Source organism: Elephantulus edwardii, unplaced genomic scaffold, assembly GCF_000299155.1.
Source record: "Elephantulus edwardii isolate Elephantulus edwardi_28Jun2011 unplaced genomic scaffold, EleEdw1.0 scaffold00005, whole genome shotgun sequence".
Classification (NCBI taxonomy): Eukaryota; Metazoa; Chordata; class Mammalia; order Macroscelidea; family Macroscelididae; genus Elephantulus; species Elephantulus edwardii.
The window spans coordinates 9,171,652-9,189,179 of record NW_006399755.1 but is presented as its reverse complement, the minus strand read 5'-3'; the positions used below and the strand labels follow the sequence as shown (position 1 = coordinate 9,189,179).

At 43.5% G+C, this 17,528-nt stretch overlaps 1 protein-coding gene across 3 annotated transcripts in view; it reads left to right on the top strand.

Moving 5' to 3' along the window:
* Positions 1-9,549: 9,549 nt before the first annotated feature.
* The window catches only part of SLC1A7 (solute carrier family 1 (glutamate transporter), member 7), a 92,328-nt gene continuing 84,349 nt past the window's right edge, over positions 9,550-17,528 (top strand). For all 3 annotated transcript variants that reach the window (XM_006879691.1, XM_006879692.1, XM_006879693.1), the window contains exon 1: positions 9,550-9,866. In XM_006879691.1, coding sequence (XP_006879753.1) covers positions 9,690-9,866 — 177 coding nt within the window. In that variant the 5' untranslated portion in view covers positions 9,550-9,689. The remainder of the gene's footprint in view (positions 9,867-17,528) is intronic.

The following is a 17,528-nucleotide window of genomic DNA, read 5'->3' as shown; positions in this document are numbered from 1 at the left end:
CTCCTTTGTCAGTGTGCCCTTTGCCATTCATTCCCTATCACTTCTCCCTGAGAGAGACTTCACCCTGATTCATAAGAAAAAGGGGATGGTGTATTCTCTTAGCTACTTCCTGCTGAAAAGGGATGCTGTAGGTTTCAGGGTGAAGATCTTCTCTCACTACTCTAAAGGGCCCCTTTGGCAATAGGAAACACATAGACTATTATGGAGATTGATTTTGGAATTTAGATGCACTGTTATCAGTTGTGCTTAGCTGTACATGTTCATATCCTTGAAGATGTATCATGGAAGTGTTGCAGTCAAGAAGACAAAAATTTAACTAACAAGTTAAAAGTAAATGAGTCAAAAATTAAAAAGCAATAATATTCCAAGTAGAGACTTTAATAGTGGCACAAATCAAGTTACAGAGGGAAGGTAGTTCTTACAATAAAGGCCTATTGACTAGCACAAAGGAGGACACTTCAATGATTTAGATCCTCCCAGAAGAGCTGTGGCTGAGCATTAACATTACTGGTAAGTATATCCTTTTTCTCCTGGACACAAGAGCCTACTATTTTGTCCTAAAAGCCTTCTGAGGTCCCAACTATTCTCACTATTTCTTAGTTGTTGGAATTGATGGAAAACCTCATAAGCAGTTCCTTACTTCACCTCTGCCTTGCATGTGGACTTCCGAGTTGTAAAACAACCCAGTGGTAGATGGAATTTGCCCCAGGACTTAAGAACAATAAATGACATAGTTGAGCCTCTACATCTTGGAGTTCCTTGTTTTTCAATACAGTGCAGTATTCCATTGTGTGACTATACCAGAGCTTCTCTATCTATTCATTTTTTGATGGGCACTTAGGATATTTCCAGCTCTTTGTTATTGTGAGCAAAGCCACGATAAACATGGGTGTGCAAAGACTGATAGTTTGAACCCACCAGCCACTCTGCAGGAGAAAGGTGAGGCAGTCAGCGTCCATAAATATTTATAACCTTAGTAACCTTATGAGACAGTTCTGTTCTGTCCTGCAGGGCCACTCTGAGTGAGAAGGGGCTGAACAGCAATGGGTTTTTTGTGCTTTGTATTTGTTTTGTGGTAATGAACAACCCACTAGTCATTCTATGGGAGAAAGATATGTCCATTTGCTTCTGCAAAGACCAACAGTCTTGGAAAACCTATAGTTTATTGTGTTCTGTCCTATAGGGTCACTCTGAGTTGGAATCTACTCAACAACAGTGGGTGTGGTTCTACTGTATGAAAAAGGTGTTGAGCATCTTTGTGTGTATGCGTGTGTGTGTGTTGGCCATTTGTACATTTTTAGTGAAATGTCTATACATGTTCTTTACCTATTTTTTATTAAATTGTATTTTTTGCTAAGTTGTAGATTTATCCATTTTAAAATTGAGGAAGTAAAAAGGAAGGATGAGCATGTTGTGGTATAACAGGAACTCAAAAAGTTTTGGGTTAATTTTTAGTTTTCTTGGGAAAGTTACTTGCCCTCTTTGTGCCTCAATTTCCTCATCTGTAAAATAGAAAAAAAGAAAACTATCTAGTAAACTTATTGTAAAGATTGTTGTTGTTGTTGTTGTTATGTTGTTTCAAGCCAGACAGGACCCACTCAGAGGAGGAGACTGCTCATCTTTCTTCCTCAGAGCAGTTGGTGGATTTGAACAGCAGGTGTTGGGGTTGGCAGTACAGCTCCTTAGCACTAGGCCACCAGAGCTCCCAACTCAGTCTTTAATTAATTTTATTACTTTTATTAAGTTAATGAAAACATGCAAAGCAGTAAGAATAAAGTCTAACACTGATTTGGCACTTACTGCAGAAGGTTAAACATTGCAGTCTTCAATATGGATTGCATCTCAATGTCAAGAGCACAGAAATCCTTTTCACTGAACTAATACACAACATCATGATGGACTGAGAAAGGATTGAGACTGTCAGTGACTTCATCTAACTTGGATCCACTTGGTACCAGCAGATAAGAGATCAGGAGATATATTTCACTGGGAAAGTCTGTAGTTAAAGACCTTTCCAAATTATTGAGGAGTAATGATGTCGTTTTAAGCACTAAGGTGAGCCTGATTCAGGCTATGGTCTTTTCACTTGCTATGCTGCTGAGAGCTGGACAACAAGTCAGGATGACAAAAAAACTGATGCCTTAGAATTGTGGTGTTGGAGAAGAGTGCTGAATATCCCATCAATTTCCAAAAGAACAAACAGGTATGTCTCAGAGAAAGTGCAGACAGAGCACTCCTTGGAGGTAAAGATGATGAAACTCTGTCTTTCTTACTTTAGGCATGTTGCTAGGAGAGGGTATTTCTTGGAAAGGGACATCATTCTTGGGAAGGTAGAGGGTTGGCCAAAGAGAGGAAGTCCCTCCACCAGGTGGGTTGACACCATGACTCCAACAATAGGCTTGAGTGTGTCAGAGATTGTGAGGATAGCACAGGATAGGACAGGGTTCAGATCTCTTGTTCATACGAGTTGTATTCAGCTCAACGGCGCCTAACAACAATAATATCTCAGTCTGTTTTTTCTCTTGTCAAACAGAGGGCATTCCCCACCCCCACCCCCTTTTTATAATACTGGGTCATCAGTGTTCTTTTCATTTCAGGTCAGCCGGAAAGATGACTGTCATCATTTCATAATAGGGGGTAATATTAACACTTCTCTCCTGGATCAGGATCAAACGTGATGATGTAGGAAAACTCTCTCAGCTCGTTGCTTTCAAGTGGGAACCGACTGGGCGCTGATCCTCCAGCGAGTTCTCAGAGGCTGTCAATCACATAGGAGGAGATTGCCCGTATTTTTCCAGTAGAGGTGCCCGCGGATTTTAACTTCCAGAGCGGCACCATCGTTGGGTTAGCAATGCCACTCTCGAGGGACGCCCCCGCTAGAGCTCCCTGAAGTGAGCAAAGGGACTTTAAACTAGGCTCTGAAGGTCAAGCCCAGAGCAGTCCCGAGTTCCAGAGTCCAGGAAGATGGGGTGGGTGGGGCTTGGAAGCGGGTGGAAGGCTGCAGGATCATGGCGATTAGGTGGGGGAGAGCAGCTGGCACTCAGCACCAGCAGATTTGGTCACACAGATGTTTCTGATGAAACTCCCAATTCAGATGTTTATGTAAGATCCCTAGTTTCAAATGTTGCAACTAAGTCATATTTTTGTAACATAGCAAGAAAGCCAACAGAACAACAAAACACAGCCAATCGATGACCTGCTATAAACGTTTACAACTATTACTTAATAAACGGGGGGGGGGGGCAGCGAGAAAACAGCAGATGCAATAAACTGAAAACTCAAGAAATAATTAGTGTTTATTAAGTGCTATGTGTTACACAAATCACATCACTCAATTGTCCCAGCAACCCCTAGAGAGAAGTCACAACATTCCCATTCTACAGATGAAGAAGCAGAGGCTCAGATACATAGAAAAGCGTAGAACTGATGAGTAGCCAATGGACTTGGAAATCATGTCTCTGTGATCCCTGATCCCAGTATTTTTTCTACTTTGACTATGAGGAAAGATTGTACACAACGCACCACAGAATTACCTGAGCCCCCAAACCTGGGGACTTCATTGCAGAACAAAAATGTTCTGGTGACAGGTAGAGTCAGTGGGTCTGTCTGGTGTTCCGATTCAATTTCTGCCCCTGCTCCCAGGACAGAAAACATACATGAAGACCTCCAGGACTCCTTAAAGAAAAAGAGTATAACACAAATGTCACCAGCAAAAAGTCAAGTCTAGGAGAACAGAGACTATTTCTGTTTGTTGCTGTATCATGTGTTTCACATCTACTAGAAACAATAATGAAAATTACAACATGTGTTAGGCCTAAGTGTTTCACACATACATCTCCCTTGATCCTCAGGACAATCCTTTGATGTATAATTCCATTGTCCCCACATTCCAGATGAGGAAACAGAGGCACACAGTAACTTGCCTAAAGTCACACAGACAGGACATGAGGGATCCAGGATTCAAACAAAAGCCAAATCTGTTGAGGCGACCTGTTGTGGATTGGATTGTGTCCACCCTCCCACTCCCCTGCCAAATTCATGTCCTAACCTCTGAAATATGACCTGAAATGTGATTTGCTTGGAAATGAGTTTTCTTCTTATTGTATTAGCTCTGATGGCACAGCAAGTTATACGTTGCACTGAAAGCCAAAAGGTCAGCAGTTCACATCCACCATGGGATGTGTGGGAGAGAGACGGCTGTCTTGCTCCGCGAAGACTTACAGCCTCAGAAACCTAACGGAAGGTCATAGTGGATTTGACTCAAGGGACCGGGGGGTTTTGTTTATCATGCTCATGAAGCTGTTGGTGTGTGTGTGGAGGGGGGTTTGTTTTGTTGGGGTTTTTGGTTGTTGTTATTGTTATAGCAGAACTAAGTAACCAAGACACTATCCTATACCAAAACCCAAAACCCACAATACAAAAAAACCCTCTCAACCAAATGTATTGTTATCAGGCTGACTCCAACCCATAGTAACCCTAAAAGTCAGGAAAGTGCCCCAAAGATTTCCAAGACTATAAATCTTTATGGAATAATTTTCCATCTTTCTCCTACTAGTGGGTTCAAATTGTCAAACTTTGAGTTGACAGCTGATCACTTAACTGGTATCATGAGAGCTCCTTTATCCTGTGCTCTCTTTCAGATTGCTGTTGCCTCAGAATTGATTCATAGCTGGCCCTCCAGCTGGTTTGTGGAGGCTGTAAACCGCAAAAGAAAAGATTACTCATCTTTCTCTCTTGGAGACTGGTGGATTCCAACCTCTTGGCTTTGGGTAGAAGAGCAGTTATCTATCAACCAGGCCACCAGAGTTCTATACTATCACTCAGTAAATATTAATTGAATGAAGACCTAATGAATGAATTGGAATTGAAGAAAGAAGAACTGGTGAGAGAGAAAGTCTATTAACAATCAAGCACCTAATTCCTGTGGATGAGTTTTAATCTTGCTCTGGGATTCTGGGAAAGCCTCACCCAGTCTTATAAACCAGGTTGGCTTCTCTGCAGGTGGGACCTGTGTACTTGAGAACAGAATTTGTTCTCTGAAAAGCCTAAGTCTTGGGTTTTGTGGTGGTGGTGGTGTTTTCATTTTTTTATTTTATTTTATACTGATTTGCTTACAAAGTTTGTATACATTGTTTTCCATACCAGATCTTTTCCATCTCCTTTACCCACCCCTCCCTCCACCCATCAAATTGTGCAAGTCTGTGATTTCCCTCCTGCCCATCCTCACCCCTCTGCTCCTACCTTCCCCCCTTGGATCCTCATACACGTTTTACTAGTTATATATTTCTACAATAAGAGCCTTAGACTGAGTTAGTTCACTTAGCATAATGCTCTCCAGTCCCTCCCAAGTTAGGAAGTGATTGTCTAAATCATTGCTCCTGTGTGCTGCATAGTAGTTCATCATGTGAATGTACCATAATTTCTCAATCCATTTCATTTGGATTGGACATTTTGGGCTGTTCCATGTTCTTGTGATGGTGAATAATGCTGCTATGAACATTGGTGTACAAATCTCTGTTTGTGCCTCAGTTCTCATTTTCTTGGGGTATATTCCAAGCAGTGTAATAGCTGGGTCATATGGAATTTCTTTGTTCAGCTTTTTGATGAAATGCCAAACTGTCTTCCACAGTGGTTGTACCATTTTATAACCCCACCAACAGTGTAGAAGAGTTCCTATCTCACGACATCCTCTCCAACATTTATTACTTGCTGTCCTGTTAAATTTTGCTGCTGCTATTTGGGTGAGATGGTTATTTCATTATAGTTTGATTTGCATCTCTCGTTGCCAGTGACTTGTAGCGTTTCTTCATGTGTCTGTTGGCCATTTAAATATCCTCTTCTGTGAAAATTCTTTCCATGTCTTTTGCCCATTTTGTAATTGTATTATCAGTCTTTTTCTTATGGAGGCCCTGTAAAGATTCTGTAAACTTACTATGAGACCTTTACTACCATGCTGTTTTGGTTACTACCGCTGTGTAGTAAGGTTTTTTTTTTGTGTGTGTGTGTAGTAAGTTTTGAGGTCAGGTAGCGCTGTGCCTCCCACTTTATTTTTCTTTTTCAGACATTAAGATGTGGTTTAATGCTCTGCTGTCACAATCTCAAGAGTCTTAAAATTTTATCTTCGCCTTTTCTAAACAGAGTCTTGATGGGACAACAGAACATGCAACAAGCAGAAGAGAGGAAGCTACTGTCCATGTCCACCAAGGTTCCTCCCACCTGTCTGCCACTTTGTCACACTTCCGTGGTTTCTGTGTTGCTGTGATACTAAATGCTATTTCAAATACCAGCAGGGACATCCATAGACAAGTTTCAGCAGCACTTTAGCAGAACCATCAGAACACCTAGACAAAGCCTGGGATATAGTAGGTGCTCAGCAAATAGCAGTTAAGTGGCTTCATGGATTCTCAGGCTCCAGTTCTGTAAATGCTAAGTCTAGAAAGGAGGGGCTGGAAGGAGAAGGGAGAAGACTGTGTGTGAGCTTGTCACAGGAGAGCACCTTTTATCCATCCTCTAAGACAAATGTGGGGAAGGACCAGACCTCAGCAGAAGGCCGCAGCAGCCCCTCCGTCACTAAAGCTTGCAGGGACTGGATTAGCTGTTCCCAGAAAGCCCTCCTCTAGGGACTCAGCCTGAAGCGAGCCTGGGAAATGATGTGTCAAGGAAGGAGGTGAAGGCACCGGTGGTATGCCTCTGGAAAGCAGCCAGCAAACCCAATGCTGTCGTCATTATAAACCCAGCTGCGAGCTCAGATGGGGCGAGCCCCAGGGCCAGCAGAGCCGTGCAGGTTGGTGAAGCTCCGCTCTCATTCTGCAGGCATGCTTCCTCTTTCAGAACCCATTCTCCTTCCCAAACCTCTACCTTCACCAGACCTACCTCCAGTTAATTCCTGGCATTCTCACATCTCTAACTAAATGAGCTCGCTCCTGGAAGCCTCCTAGGCCCTTAGGGCCCTCCACTGGCTCAGGAGGATCATTCACCTTTGGTAAATGAGCCCCTCCCCATAAGAAACAGACCCACTGCAAACCACCCTCTGAGGGTAAGACAACTGAACGCATGCCTTGTCATTTGAAGCTCATGTTTTAATATAGATTAATTTCTCTTCCATTGCTTCTTAATCTATATAGCTTGAGTTCCCAAGAAGCAACTTCCTGCTGCATATCACTTTCAACTGCCCTGCAAGACAACGCTTTCATTCTTAGGCCCCCACATACCCTGCAACTTTGAGGATGATTCATTGAGATGCCTTCAAGTGAAATGGTAGTAAACAGACTTTGTTTTATTCTTACAGATCAGAGCCTGAGGTGAAGAGTTATCCTTCACTTGGAGGGGAACTGGCTTTCATTGGTCCAGCCTGGAGATTGGAAGGGCCTGAGTTAAGGAGGGAAAAAGGAGCAGAGGGTATGTTTTATCTTGACTGGTCAGAATAGGCTTCAAGGAGGATGGCACATTTGACCTATGACTTAGGACTTTAGTGACAGACAGAAGGACATATAGGCAGAGGGAATACCATGGGCCAAAGTGGAAAATGTGGAGGCCTGAGGGCTAAGGAATGTATTTTGTGCTGTGGAAGTTTGAGATGTGACGAGGTAGTAGAAGTTCCTGGTGTGATGAACAGGTGAGCAAAGACAAGCCTCAAATACTTACCTAGCAGGGATTTGAGCCTGGATTTTCCCCAAGTGTGTTCCCCATAGACCAGACCCGTAGAATTCTCTGCTCATAAAAGAGACAGGTTTCTTTAACTGCCACTTGCAGACTTCTTCTGTTCCTTGCCTCTGATGTAACAACTCTGCTAAAATGAAAAAGAACTGTCTATGGACATCTGCCAGTGAGCCCCCTTGTTAAATGCAAAATGAGACATTTGTTGGAGTTGAAGGTGTTAATCAGGAGACTTGATTAGGAGTCAGAGTTGTAGAGGAAAATCCAACTTGTATTCACTCCCAATTCCCTTGAACCGGCTCTGACTACAAAGGGCCTGGACTTCAGAAGGCTGGTTTGTTAAACTGAAGGGTCCTTAGAAAACACCTAGCCCATTTCTAAAGAGGACGAGACTGCCAAGGTCTCGGAGCTAGTTAAGTGGGAACAGCATCCAGTGTCTCCTCCCAGTCCTAGCCATGATTTAGGGCCTGTACCCCAGTCCTCCTTCGTAACCACCCCATGCATTCCAGGCCTAACTCCCTCTTCCCTCTCCACCTTTGCCCCTAGGTGGCAGGAGGAGGCAGCCCCCTGAATGCCCTACCCCCTGTTACATCCCACCCCCTGCTCCAGCTGTGCTCCCTGCTGCTGCCTGACTGTCCCTAATGGGATTACATATTCCTGGTGAAACAGACATGGATTAATTCTCTGTGGCTTTAAAGGGCCGACTAGGTCACAAGAAATCATACACACACACACACACACACACACACACACACACACACACACGTAAAAGCTAAGCATGACAATGATACAAACAGCCGTCCCTTATTTGATGCATTGCAACTCACCATGCTTTCACAAATGTTCCCTGTCCCAGCCCTAACAATGTAGATATGACTGCCATTATTATCATTATTTGTTTTATGAGGAGGGGAGCTCTGGTGGCCTAGTGGTGAAGGAGTTGCACCGCCAACCCAAAGGCAGGCTGTTTGAATCCACCAGCTGCTCCTCAGGAGAAATGCGGGCAGTCTCCTCCCATGTGATCTTTTTCCATCTGAAAACCAGCTGGAGAGTCAGCTGTGGGTTCTGACAGGACAGCAAATGAGTTGTTTGTTGCTTTTGCTGAAATGAATGGGAAACTGAGGCACAGTGCCACTCAGTGGCCACACAGCTAGTAAGGAGCAGTGCTGTGACATGAGAATAAGTCTCTTGGGTGCTATCATCTTTAAAAATAATAGGCTTTAGGCGTAAGATAATCCTGATGGCTACATCTCAGTATCCCTATTTCACAGTGGGTGGCACAGCCCAATTTTGAACTTCTCTCTGCCCCTCATGTGGTAGAAACCAAACCAATGCAAGTCTGACTGTCACATTGCCACTTCCTGGTTCTGTGACCACGGCCATGAGATTGTGGCTCCTGAGATCTTGGTAAAATGAATCCAAGGGTTGTTAGGATGATTCCCTATGATTTTCTCAGGTAAAGCAACTAAAAATGACCTGACACTAACACTTTCTCTCTACATAACTTCTCTGTGCCTTGGTTTCCTCATCTGCAAAACAGTAATACTTCATGAGATGTGTGTTAAGATTAAATGTGCTAAAAAAAAAAAAAGATTAAATGTGCTAATGTAAGTAATGTGTTTCTAGGATGGTACTCAGCGTGCAGTGAATACTTAATTAATATTAGTAATCACTAGCATTTTATTGCCGTCAACAATTTCTGGGATGAAGCGGTGGGGGGAAATCCAACCAGCGAACCAGATGGTCCTCCTATATTCATCCCACCACTTCCTGGCCCCCTCCTCTGTTTAAGAAGAGCATTTAGCTTTGAAGTCTGAACCCCCAAACCACGTGGCCTGCTCTAATTTCCCAGACACTAATCTCCTCCTGGGTCCTAATGATGCAGCTGGTAATAGGATTGTGGCTTCCCTCTGGGGCGGCCATACAGACCATGGCCGTGAGGCAGGCAACTGGTCCCCAGCGACGCTGACCACCTGCCTGCTGAGCAGAGAGCCTCTGGCTGGGCCCCTGTGCCCACAGGCGGCCGCACACACATGGAATGGTGCTGTGCCCCGTGCCAGCAGGCTGGGCTCGCCATGGTGCCGGGGGCCATCCTCGCTCGTGGGAGGGACGTGTGCAAGCGGAACGGGCTGCTCATCCTGTCTGTGATGTCTGTCATCGTAGGCTGCCTTCTCGGCTTCTTCTTGAGAACTCGGCGCCTCTCACCACAGGTCAGCCACTGGGGCATTGCCATTGCAGGGCCCCTGTCTGGGAGTGGTGTGCCCGTCTGAGGGACCTGGGGCCACATTCCAGCTCCACAGTTCCCGGGCACCGTGACACTAGGCAGGTCACTTGCCTCTCTGGGTTTGTTCTTCCTCCTCTGTAACATGGGTGGCATAAAAATCTTGCAGGATTAACCTAAGGTTCCACTACAATGACTGGAGCAGGGATTACAAGCCTGGGTGAATGAGAAACATGGGCACCGCAGTACAGTAACCACTGCACTAAGAAAAGTGGGCTCTAGAAGGCACTCTGAAGGCTAGGAGTCGAGAGAGCCAGGAAGGACGGGCATTGTAGAAGCAGCAGCAGAAACAAGGGTACAGGGGCATGTGTGACTTTGAGGGGTGTGAAGCAGGCCACTGTCATGAGGAAGGGACCAACGCACAGGGTCCAGCACATCTCCAGGTCCCATCACCAAACTTGGACTTGGGGGGAATCACAAGAAGCTTTTGAGCAGTGGGGTGGGGAAGGTATATGGTGATATCTGAGCTTTGCCAAGTAGAAGATGGTATGTGGGTGAGGCAGAGAGCTGAGTGAGGCGGCAACTGCAGGGTGAGGTGTGAGGGTGGAGTTGAAAGGGGCAGAGAGAAGAACTCTTTCCAAAGAGGAATTTTCAGGATGTGGTGGCAGATTGTACAGGGAGGCAGGGCAGGCCCCCAGGTTTCTGCTTTGTATAACTGGATGGGCAAGAGGCCCAGGGAAGGGCCCCTTTCTCTCTCAGCCTTCACTCTGCATGGGACAGAGCGGAACACTCAAGTGAGCTCCTGGCTAGTCTCCATCCCAGAAAATCCCTCTTCCTGCAGCTCACTGGAGCTCTGGTGGCTTGCTCCATAGGAAATTTCGCTCTTAACCCAGAGTCTGCTCACCTTCATTGGTTTGAATCCACCATTGACTGCTATGAATCAATTCTGATCCAATGAAAATGAGTTTTTGCAATTCATTGATGTCCAACCCTATCTCCATAACAAGTGTCTCAGGCATCAGACTTGATCTTTTAAAAAGAAAATACCCCCTTGCTGGGAACTGCACCCATTATCACTATCATTATTACAGCAATTAAACACTGTTACACCCCTGGCAATTTTCAGGGATGACATGGGGTCTGGAGTTCCCTGGGTGGCACAAACAGGCTTCAATCAACTACTTACCAACTGAATCTGCCCAACACCTCCATAAAAAGACAGCCTGGTAGGTGATCTGCTTCGTTACAGATTCAAACTCAACTCACTGGTGGTGGATAGCCCATCGCGAACCTGCACTGGGTTTCAGAGGCAATGGGAGGAGACTGCCCATCTTTCTGTCATGGAGCCGCTGGTGGATTCCGTTGACTTTAGATCAGCCGCACATTATATGTAGATTACACCAGTAGAGCTCCAGACAAGAAAACCCTGTGGAACAATTTCACTCTGTAATATATGAGGTTATTGTGAGTTAGAATCAAATCCACAGCAACAAATTTTCTGTTTATTTTTAATAGATCCTTCTGATAAAAAGGGCCCAGTCCTTGGAGAAGGACTTTGTGCTTGGAAGAGTGGAGGGTCAGTGCAGGAGAGGGGGACCCTGGATGAGATGGATTGACTCAGTGACTGTGGTAATGGGGGTAGGTGTGTAGAACACAGTGAGACTGGCTCAGGATAGGACACACAATTCAGAGCTTTTGTTCAGAGCAAGTGATGTGAGGGCACACAACATTAAAAAGGAAGCTCTGGTGATATAGTGGGTAAAAAGTTGCACTGCCAACCCCAAATCCCATGGTTCAAATCCACCAGCTGCTCTGATTTACTGTCTTTGAAAACCTGCTCAGCGATCAGTCTATTTGGACTCTGCAGCACATGACAATAGTAAGTGATGGCAAGCCCTGGATAAAGTCATAACTCTGGGCTTCAGTTTCCTTTGCTGTGACACAAGAGGACAGAAGTATCTGTTTATTACTGTTACTGAATGACTATTTTGTTACCAGACATTTCACATTTAATAGTGAGAAATCTATCCAACCATATTGCACATTACAGTGTTTAATGTGTGAGGCAAGAGCAATGTTGATTGTTGTGGTTGAAGTTAGGTGTCATCTTGGCTGGGCCATGAGGCTCAGTGGTTTGGCGGTTATGTAAGTGATGTTGTCATCCTCCATTCTTGCATGACATCTGGTTTTGCATAATAACTTAGTCTTTGGAACCTAATCATGTAATGAAGAACTGAGTGTGTTGTGAAGGTTAAAGTTTATAAAGGATTGATTCATTGTTGTTGTTATGTGCCATTTAGTAGAAATCAACTTGCACTTGACCTTCCAATTTTCAGAGACTGTGAATCACACAGGAGATTGCCCATCTTTCTCCCATAGAGCAGCTGGTGGATTTGAACTATGTGCCTTTGTGTTAGCAGGACTACTCCTTACCACCAAGCTACCAGAGCTTCTTTCTTACCTACCTAAGTCCTATTTATATCAAGAACCATTTCATATTTCTTAGAAATAGTTTTTCATATCTGGAATAATATTCTCTTCCCATGTTTATTCTCTATCATAACATATCCACTGGCTACAAGGCTTCAAAGCTATGCAGGTGTCTATTTCTCCCATCAGATTCCAATTATCTGAACATCTGATGGGATTTCTTGAATGAAATGTGAGCCTGGCTCAGGACAAGGCACGGAAAGAACGCTCAACTATTTGCAGAATTAAATTGGCAATGACAGAAACAATCTGCTTGCTTTAATTTTCCTCAGTGACAACAATGTCTTTCCTGCAGGGAGATTATTGTGTGAAAACAAATTGGAATGTCTATTATTAAAAGCCAAACTCATCTGGGGCCCCCTTTGCCAAAGCTGCCTTCCCCATCTGTTTGGAAATGCAAATGTATTCTGCTTTGAATTAACCTGCCAGATAAATGGAAGGAAGGATGTGGAATTCTGGAACAGGAATTGGCTTTCTTAGTATCTCACTTTGAAAACCGGCATTTCTCTGTTTGATCTCTTTGCTCAGAAACCAAATCCTCCTTATTTTGTAAACTTACGCAACAGAAGGCAGAAGTCATCAACAATTGGGAAATAGTTGAATGTCCAAAAAGAACTTAACAAATTTTAAGATTAAAACAAATTTAGGCTGGATGAGGGGGTGAATAAAGCTGAAGGATCTGAGTTAGTAGAATAGTTTGTTGTCAGGTGTCATCGAGTCAACAGCAATTCATAACGACCTTGGGAACAATGGATCTGATCCTTGCTCTGTCCTGTGCTATCTTCATCATCTTTGATAAACTTGAGTCTGTTGTTATGGTCCATCACATTGAGGGCCTTCCCTTTTTTTGTTAACCTTCCACCCTTCCAAGCATGATGTCTTTTTCCAAGGACTGGCCTAAAATATGTGAGATGAAGTTTCACCATCCTTGCCTCTAAGGAGCACTCTGGTTGCACTGTCTCAAAGACATAATTGTTTGTTCTTTTGACAGTCCATAGAAAATTCAGTAGTGGAGAGAGAACTAACAGCCTAGGTTTGCAGAGGTAGATGCTATGTTGATTTGTCTCAGAAAGGCTCTGGATTAGAGTACAAGGTGTGGCTGGAGAAAAGGTGAAGGTTGAGGTTGACAACAGGTATATTGGGTGGTATTTTGTAACTGAAGCAGTTAGACTCTTCTGTCCCTTCTAGTTCATATAACCAGGGGACTCTTTAACCACCTACCTGCCTAGGGGCCAGAAAGGCTTGACTGAGGGACCTTACACCTGTCTCAACTACTAATCAAAATATTGGTGATTCAAACCCACCCAGTGATGCTATGGAAGAAAGGCCTTGGGATATACTTCTGTAAAGCTTTTAGCCAAGAAAATCTTTGTATGTGATACAAAGTGGCCATGAGTCTGACCAACAACAGTGAGTTTGGTGTTTGTGTTGGGAAGGTGGCAGTGGTGGGGCAACGGCTTCAGGCTAATCAATGGATATCTACGTTCTGAAAGGCATCTGCAGAAAGCTTCAAGACCGCTGTCAGCTGGGCGCAAGAATAGTTTCACCAATCTCCCTTCTCTTCTACAAGAAACTTTTCTCATTGAAGCCTCAGAGAAAAGATCTTATTCTGTTATAAAGGAGGTTTTAGTTCTGTATCCGGAGAATACCAGAAGGAGGTCTATTTGTGCTTTATTGACTATTTAAAGACATTTAACTGTGTGGTCATAACAAGGTACGGCTAACATTGAGCAGAATGGAAGTCCACGAACACGTAATCGTGCTTATGCAAAATCTATACCTAAATGAAGAAGCTGCTGTGCAGAGAGAGTAAGGGAACACCATCACATGGTTTAATATTAAGAAAGGTGTGGGTCAGAGTTGTATCCTTTCCCCCATACCTATTCAATCTGTATGCTGAGCAAGTTATTAGAGAAGCTGGACTCTATTAAGAGGAAGGTGGCATCAGGATTGGAGGAAGAATCATCAATAACCTTCAGCATACAAATGACACAACTTTGCTTTCTGAAAGTGAGGAGGACTTGAAACACTTGCTGCACATCAAACACTGCAGCCATCAATTTGGATTCCATCTCAATGTCCAGGAAACAAAGATTCTCACAATTAGACCAATAGACGACATCATGATACATGGGGAAAAGATTGAACCTGTCAGTGACTTCATCTTATTTGGATCCACCATCAATACACTTGGCATCAGCAGTCAGTCAGAAGATTAGAAGATGTATTGCACTAGGAAAGTCTGCAGTCAGGGACGTCTCCAAATTACTGAGGCACAACGATGTTAGTTTGAGGACTAAGGTGTGCTCTATTCAGACTATGGTCTTTTAAGTCACTTGCTATGCATGTGAGAGCTGGACAGTGACTAAGGATGACAGAAGAAGAATCATAGCCTTTGCGTTGTAGTGTTGGAGGAAAATACAGAATATCCCAAGGATTTCCAAAAGAACGAACAGATACATCTTGGAGAAGGCGAAGCCAGATTACTCCTTGGAAGTAAGGATGGCAAAAGTTCATCTTGCCTACTGAGGGCATGTTGCTAGGAGAGACCATTCCTTGGAGAGGGACATCATGCTTGGAAAGGCAGAGGGACTGCAAAGAAGAGGAAGATCCTTAACCAGATGGATTGACACAATGAGTTCAGTAATGGGCTGAATGTGCCAGAGTTTGTGAGGTTGGCACAAGACAAGATAGAGTTCAGATATATTTCTTTTATGGGGTTACTATGAGCCGTACTCAACTCAACAGACAGCACGTAATGACATATGATGATAATATTCCTGCATCACAGCCATCACCCTGGCATGCAAGCATCCAGGAAAAGCATCACTAACTTAAGTGAATCACATTGACAGAAAGCCAGCGTCATTGGAAGTAATTTGAAGAAAGATTCTAAACTAAAAGATACTAAATAGGAAAAAAAATCTCTAATGAAGCAAAAGTAACAGAGAGTAGAAGAAAACTTCTCAAAATCTTTAGAGCTCTAAGAGAAGATAGAGCAACTGTGGATCTAAACAGGATGCTGGGGGTTGAGTGAATGTTACAGACAAAGGACCAGGAATTTTTCTTGGAAATAAAATATAGAAGAGCCAATTTAAAACTTTCAGTGCTGTTATTAGGTTCCACCAAGTCAACTACAACTCATAGTGACCTTATAAACAATAGACCTGGGCCTTGCCCTGTCCTGCACCAATCTAATCTTCTCTGTTATACTTGAGCCTCTTGCTACAGTAGCTGTGTCAATCCATCTTGTTGGGAGTCTCCTTCTCTTTCTCTGATACTCCACCTTTCCCTGCGTGGTGTCCTTTTTAAAGAACTGGCCTCTCCTGACAACATGCTGTGAGTATGTGGGGTGAAGTTTCACCACCTTACCTGTCAGGAGTACTTAGATTTCACTTTCTCCAAATAGATTGGTTTGTTCTTCTGACAATCCATGGGATATTCAGTACTCTTCTCCAACAGCACAACTCAAAGCATCAATTCTTCTTTTGTCATCCTTATTCATTGTCCAGCTCTCAGATACATAGCAAGTGATTGAAAAGATCATGGCTTGGATCAGGTACACCTTAGTCATTAAACTGACATCCTTGCTCTTTAGCATTTTGGAGAAGTCCTGGAAAGCAGATTTTCCCATTGAAACACATTTTTTTGCCAAGTGCTGACTATTGATCCAAGTAAGTTTAAATTATTGATAGTTTCAATCTATTCTCTATCCATCATGATTTTGCCTTTTGGCTTAGTGGTGAGGACTTTTTTTCCCCTCAATGTTTAAGTGTCATCCACATTGAAGACTGTAGTCTTTAATCTTTTGCAGCAAGTGCTTCAAGTTTTGACTTTCAGCAAGCAAGGTGGTGCCATCTGCACAATACAAATTGTTCATGAGTCCTTCTCCAATCCTGATAACACAGTTTCCCTCATAAAGTCCAACTTATTGTATTATTTGCTCAGTATACAGCTTGAATTAATATGAAGAAAGGATGCAACCCTGATGTACACTTCTTAATTTTAAAGCATGTAGTGTTGCATACTTTTGTTCCCATTCCAAAGAAAGGTGACCTAACAGAGTGCAGAAATTATCCAACGGTATCATTAATATTACATGCAAGCAAGATTCTCCTGAAAATTATCCATAAACGACTGGAACAGCACATCAACAGAGAACTGCCAGATGCAGGCTGGGTTTAAAAGAGGCCATGGTACTAGGGATATTATAGCAAATGTTAGATGGATCTTCATTGGAAGCAGAGAGTACCAGATGAATGTTTATGTGTGTTTCATTGACTATGCAAAGACATTTGACCGTGTGGATAACAATAAACTGTGGCTAACTCTGAGAAGAATGGGAATTTCAGAATATTTGATTGTGCTTATGTAAAATCTATACTTGGATCAGGAGGCAGTCATCAAAACAGAGCAAGGAAACACTGCATGGTTCAAAATTGGGAAGAGTGTACCCCAGGGATGTGTCCTATCTCTATACCTTTCCAATCCATATACAGAACAGATCATCCAGGAGACTGGGCACTATGAGGATGAGTGTGGTATCAGGATTGTAGGAAGATTAATCAACAACCTGTCAGATGATACACCCTTGCTTGCTGAAACTGAGGAGGACCTGAAGCGCTTGCTGTAGAAGGTCAAGAACTGCAGCCTTCAATATGCATTGAAGCTCAACATCAAAAAGACAAAGATTCTCACTACTGGGCTGATGTGCAGCATCATGATAAATTAAGAATGTTAACAGCTTTAGTTTGCTTGGTTTTACAATCAACACTCTTGGTACCACCAGTCAGGAAATCAAAAGATGAATTACATTGGGAATGTCTGCTGTCAGGGACTTCTCCAGACTACTGAAGAGCAACGATGTCAGTCTGGAGACTAAGGTGTACTTGTTAGTCTTTTCAATTACTTGCTATGCATCAGAAAGCTGGACAATGACTAGGGATGATGTTGTTGTTGTTATGTGCCATCAAGTCGCTTGCGACTCATAGCGACCCTATGTACAAGAGCTCTATATGCTCTTCTATCCTGTGCCAACCTAGCCATCTCAGACGCACTTATTCCCACCTGTCCCGTCACAGAATCGATCCATCTCATCAAAGGTCTTCCTCTCCTTCGCCGCCCCTCCACTCTGCCAAACATGATGTCCCTCTCCAAGGAC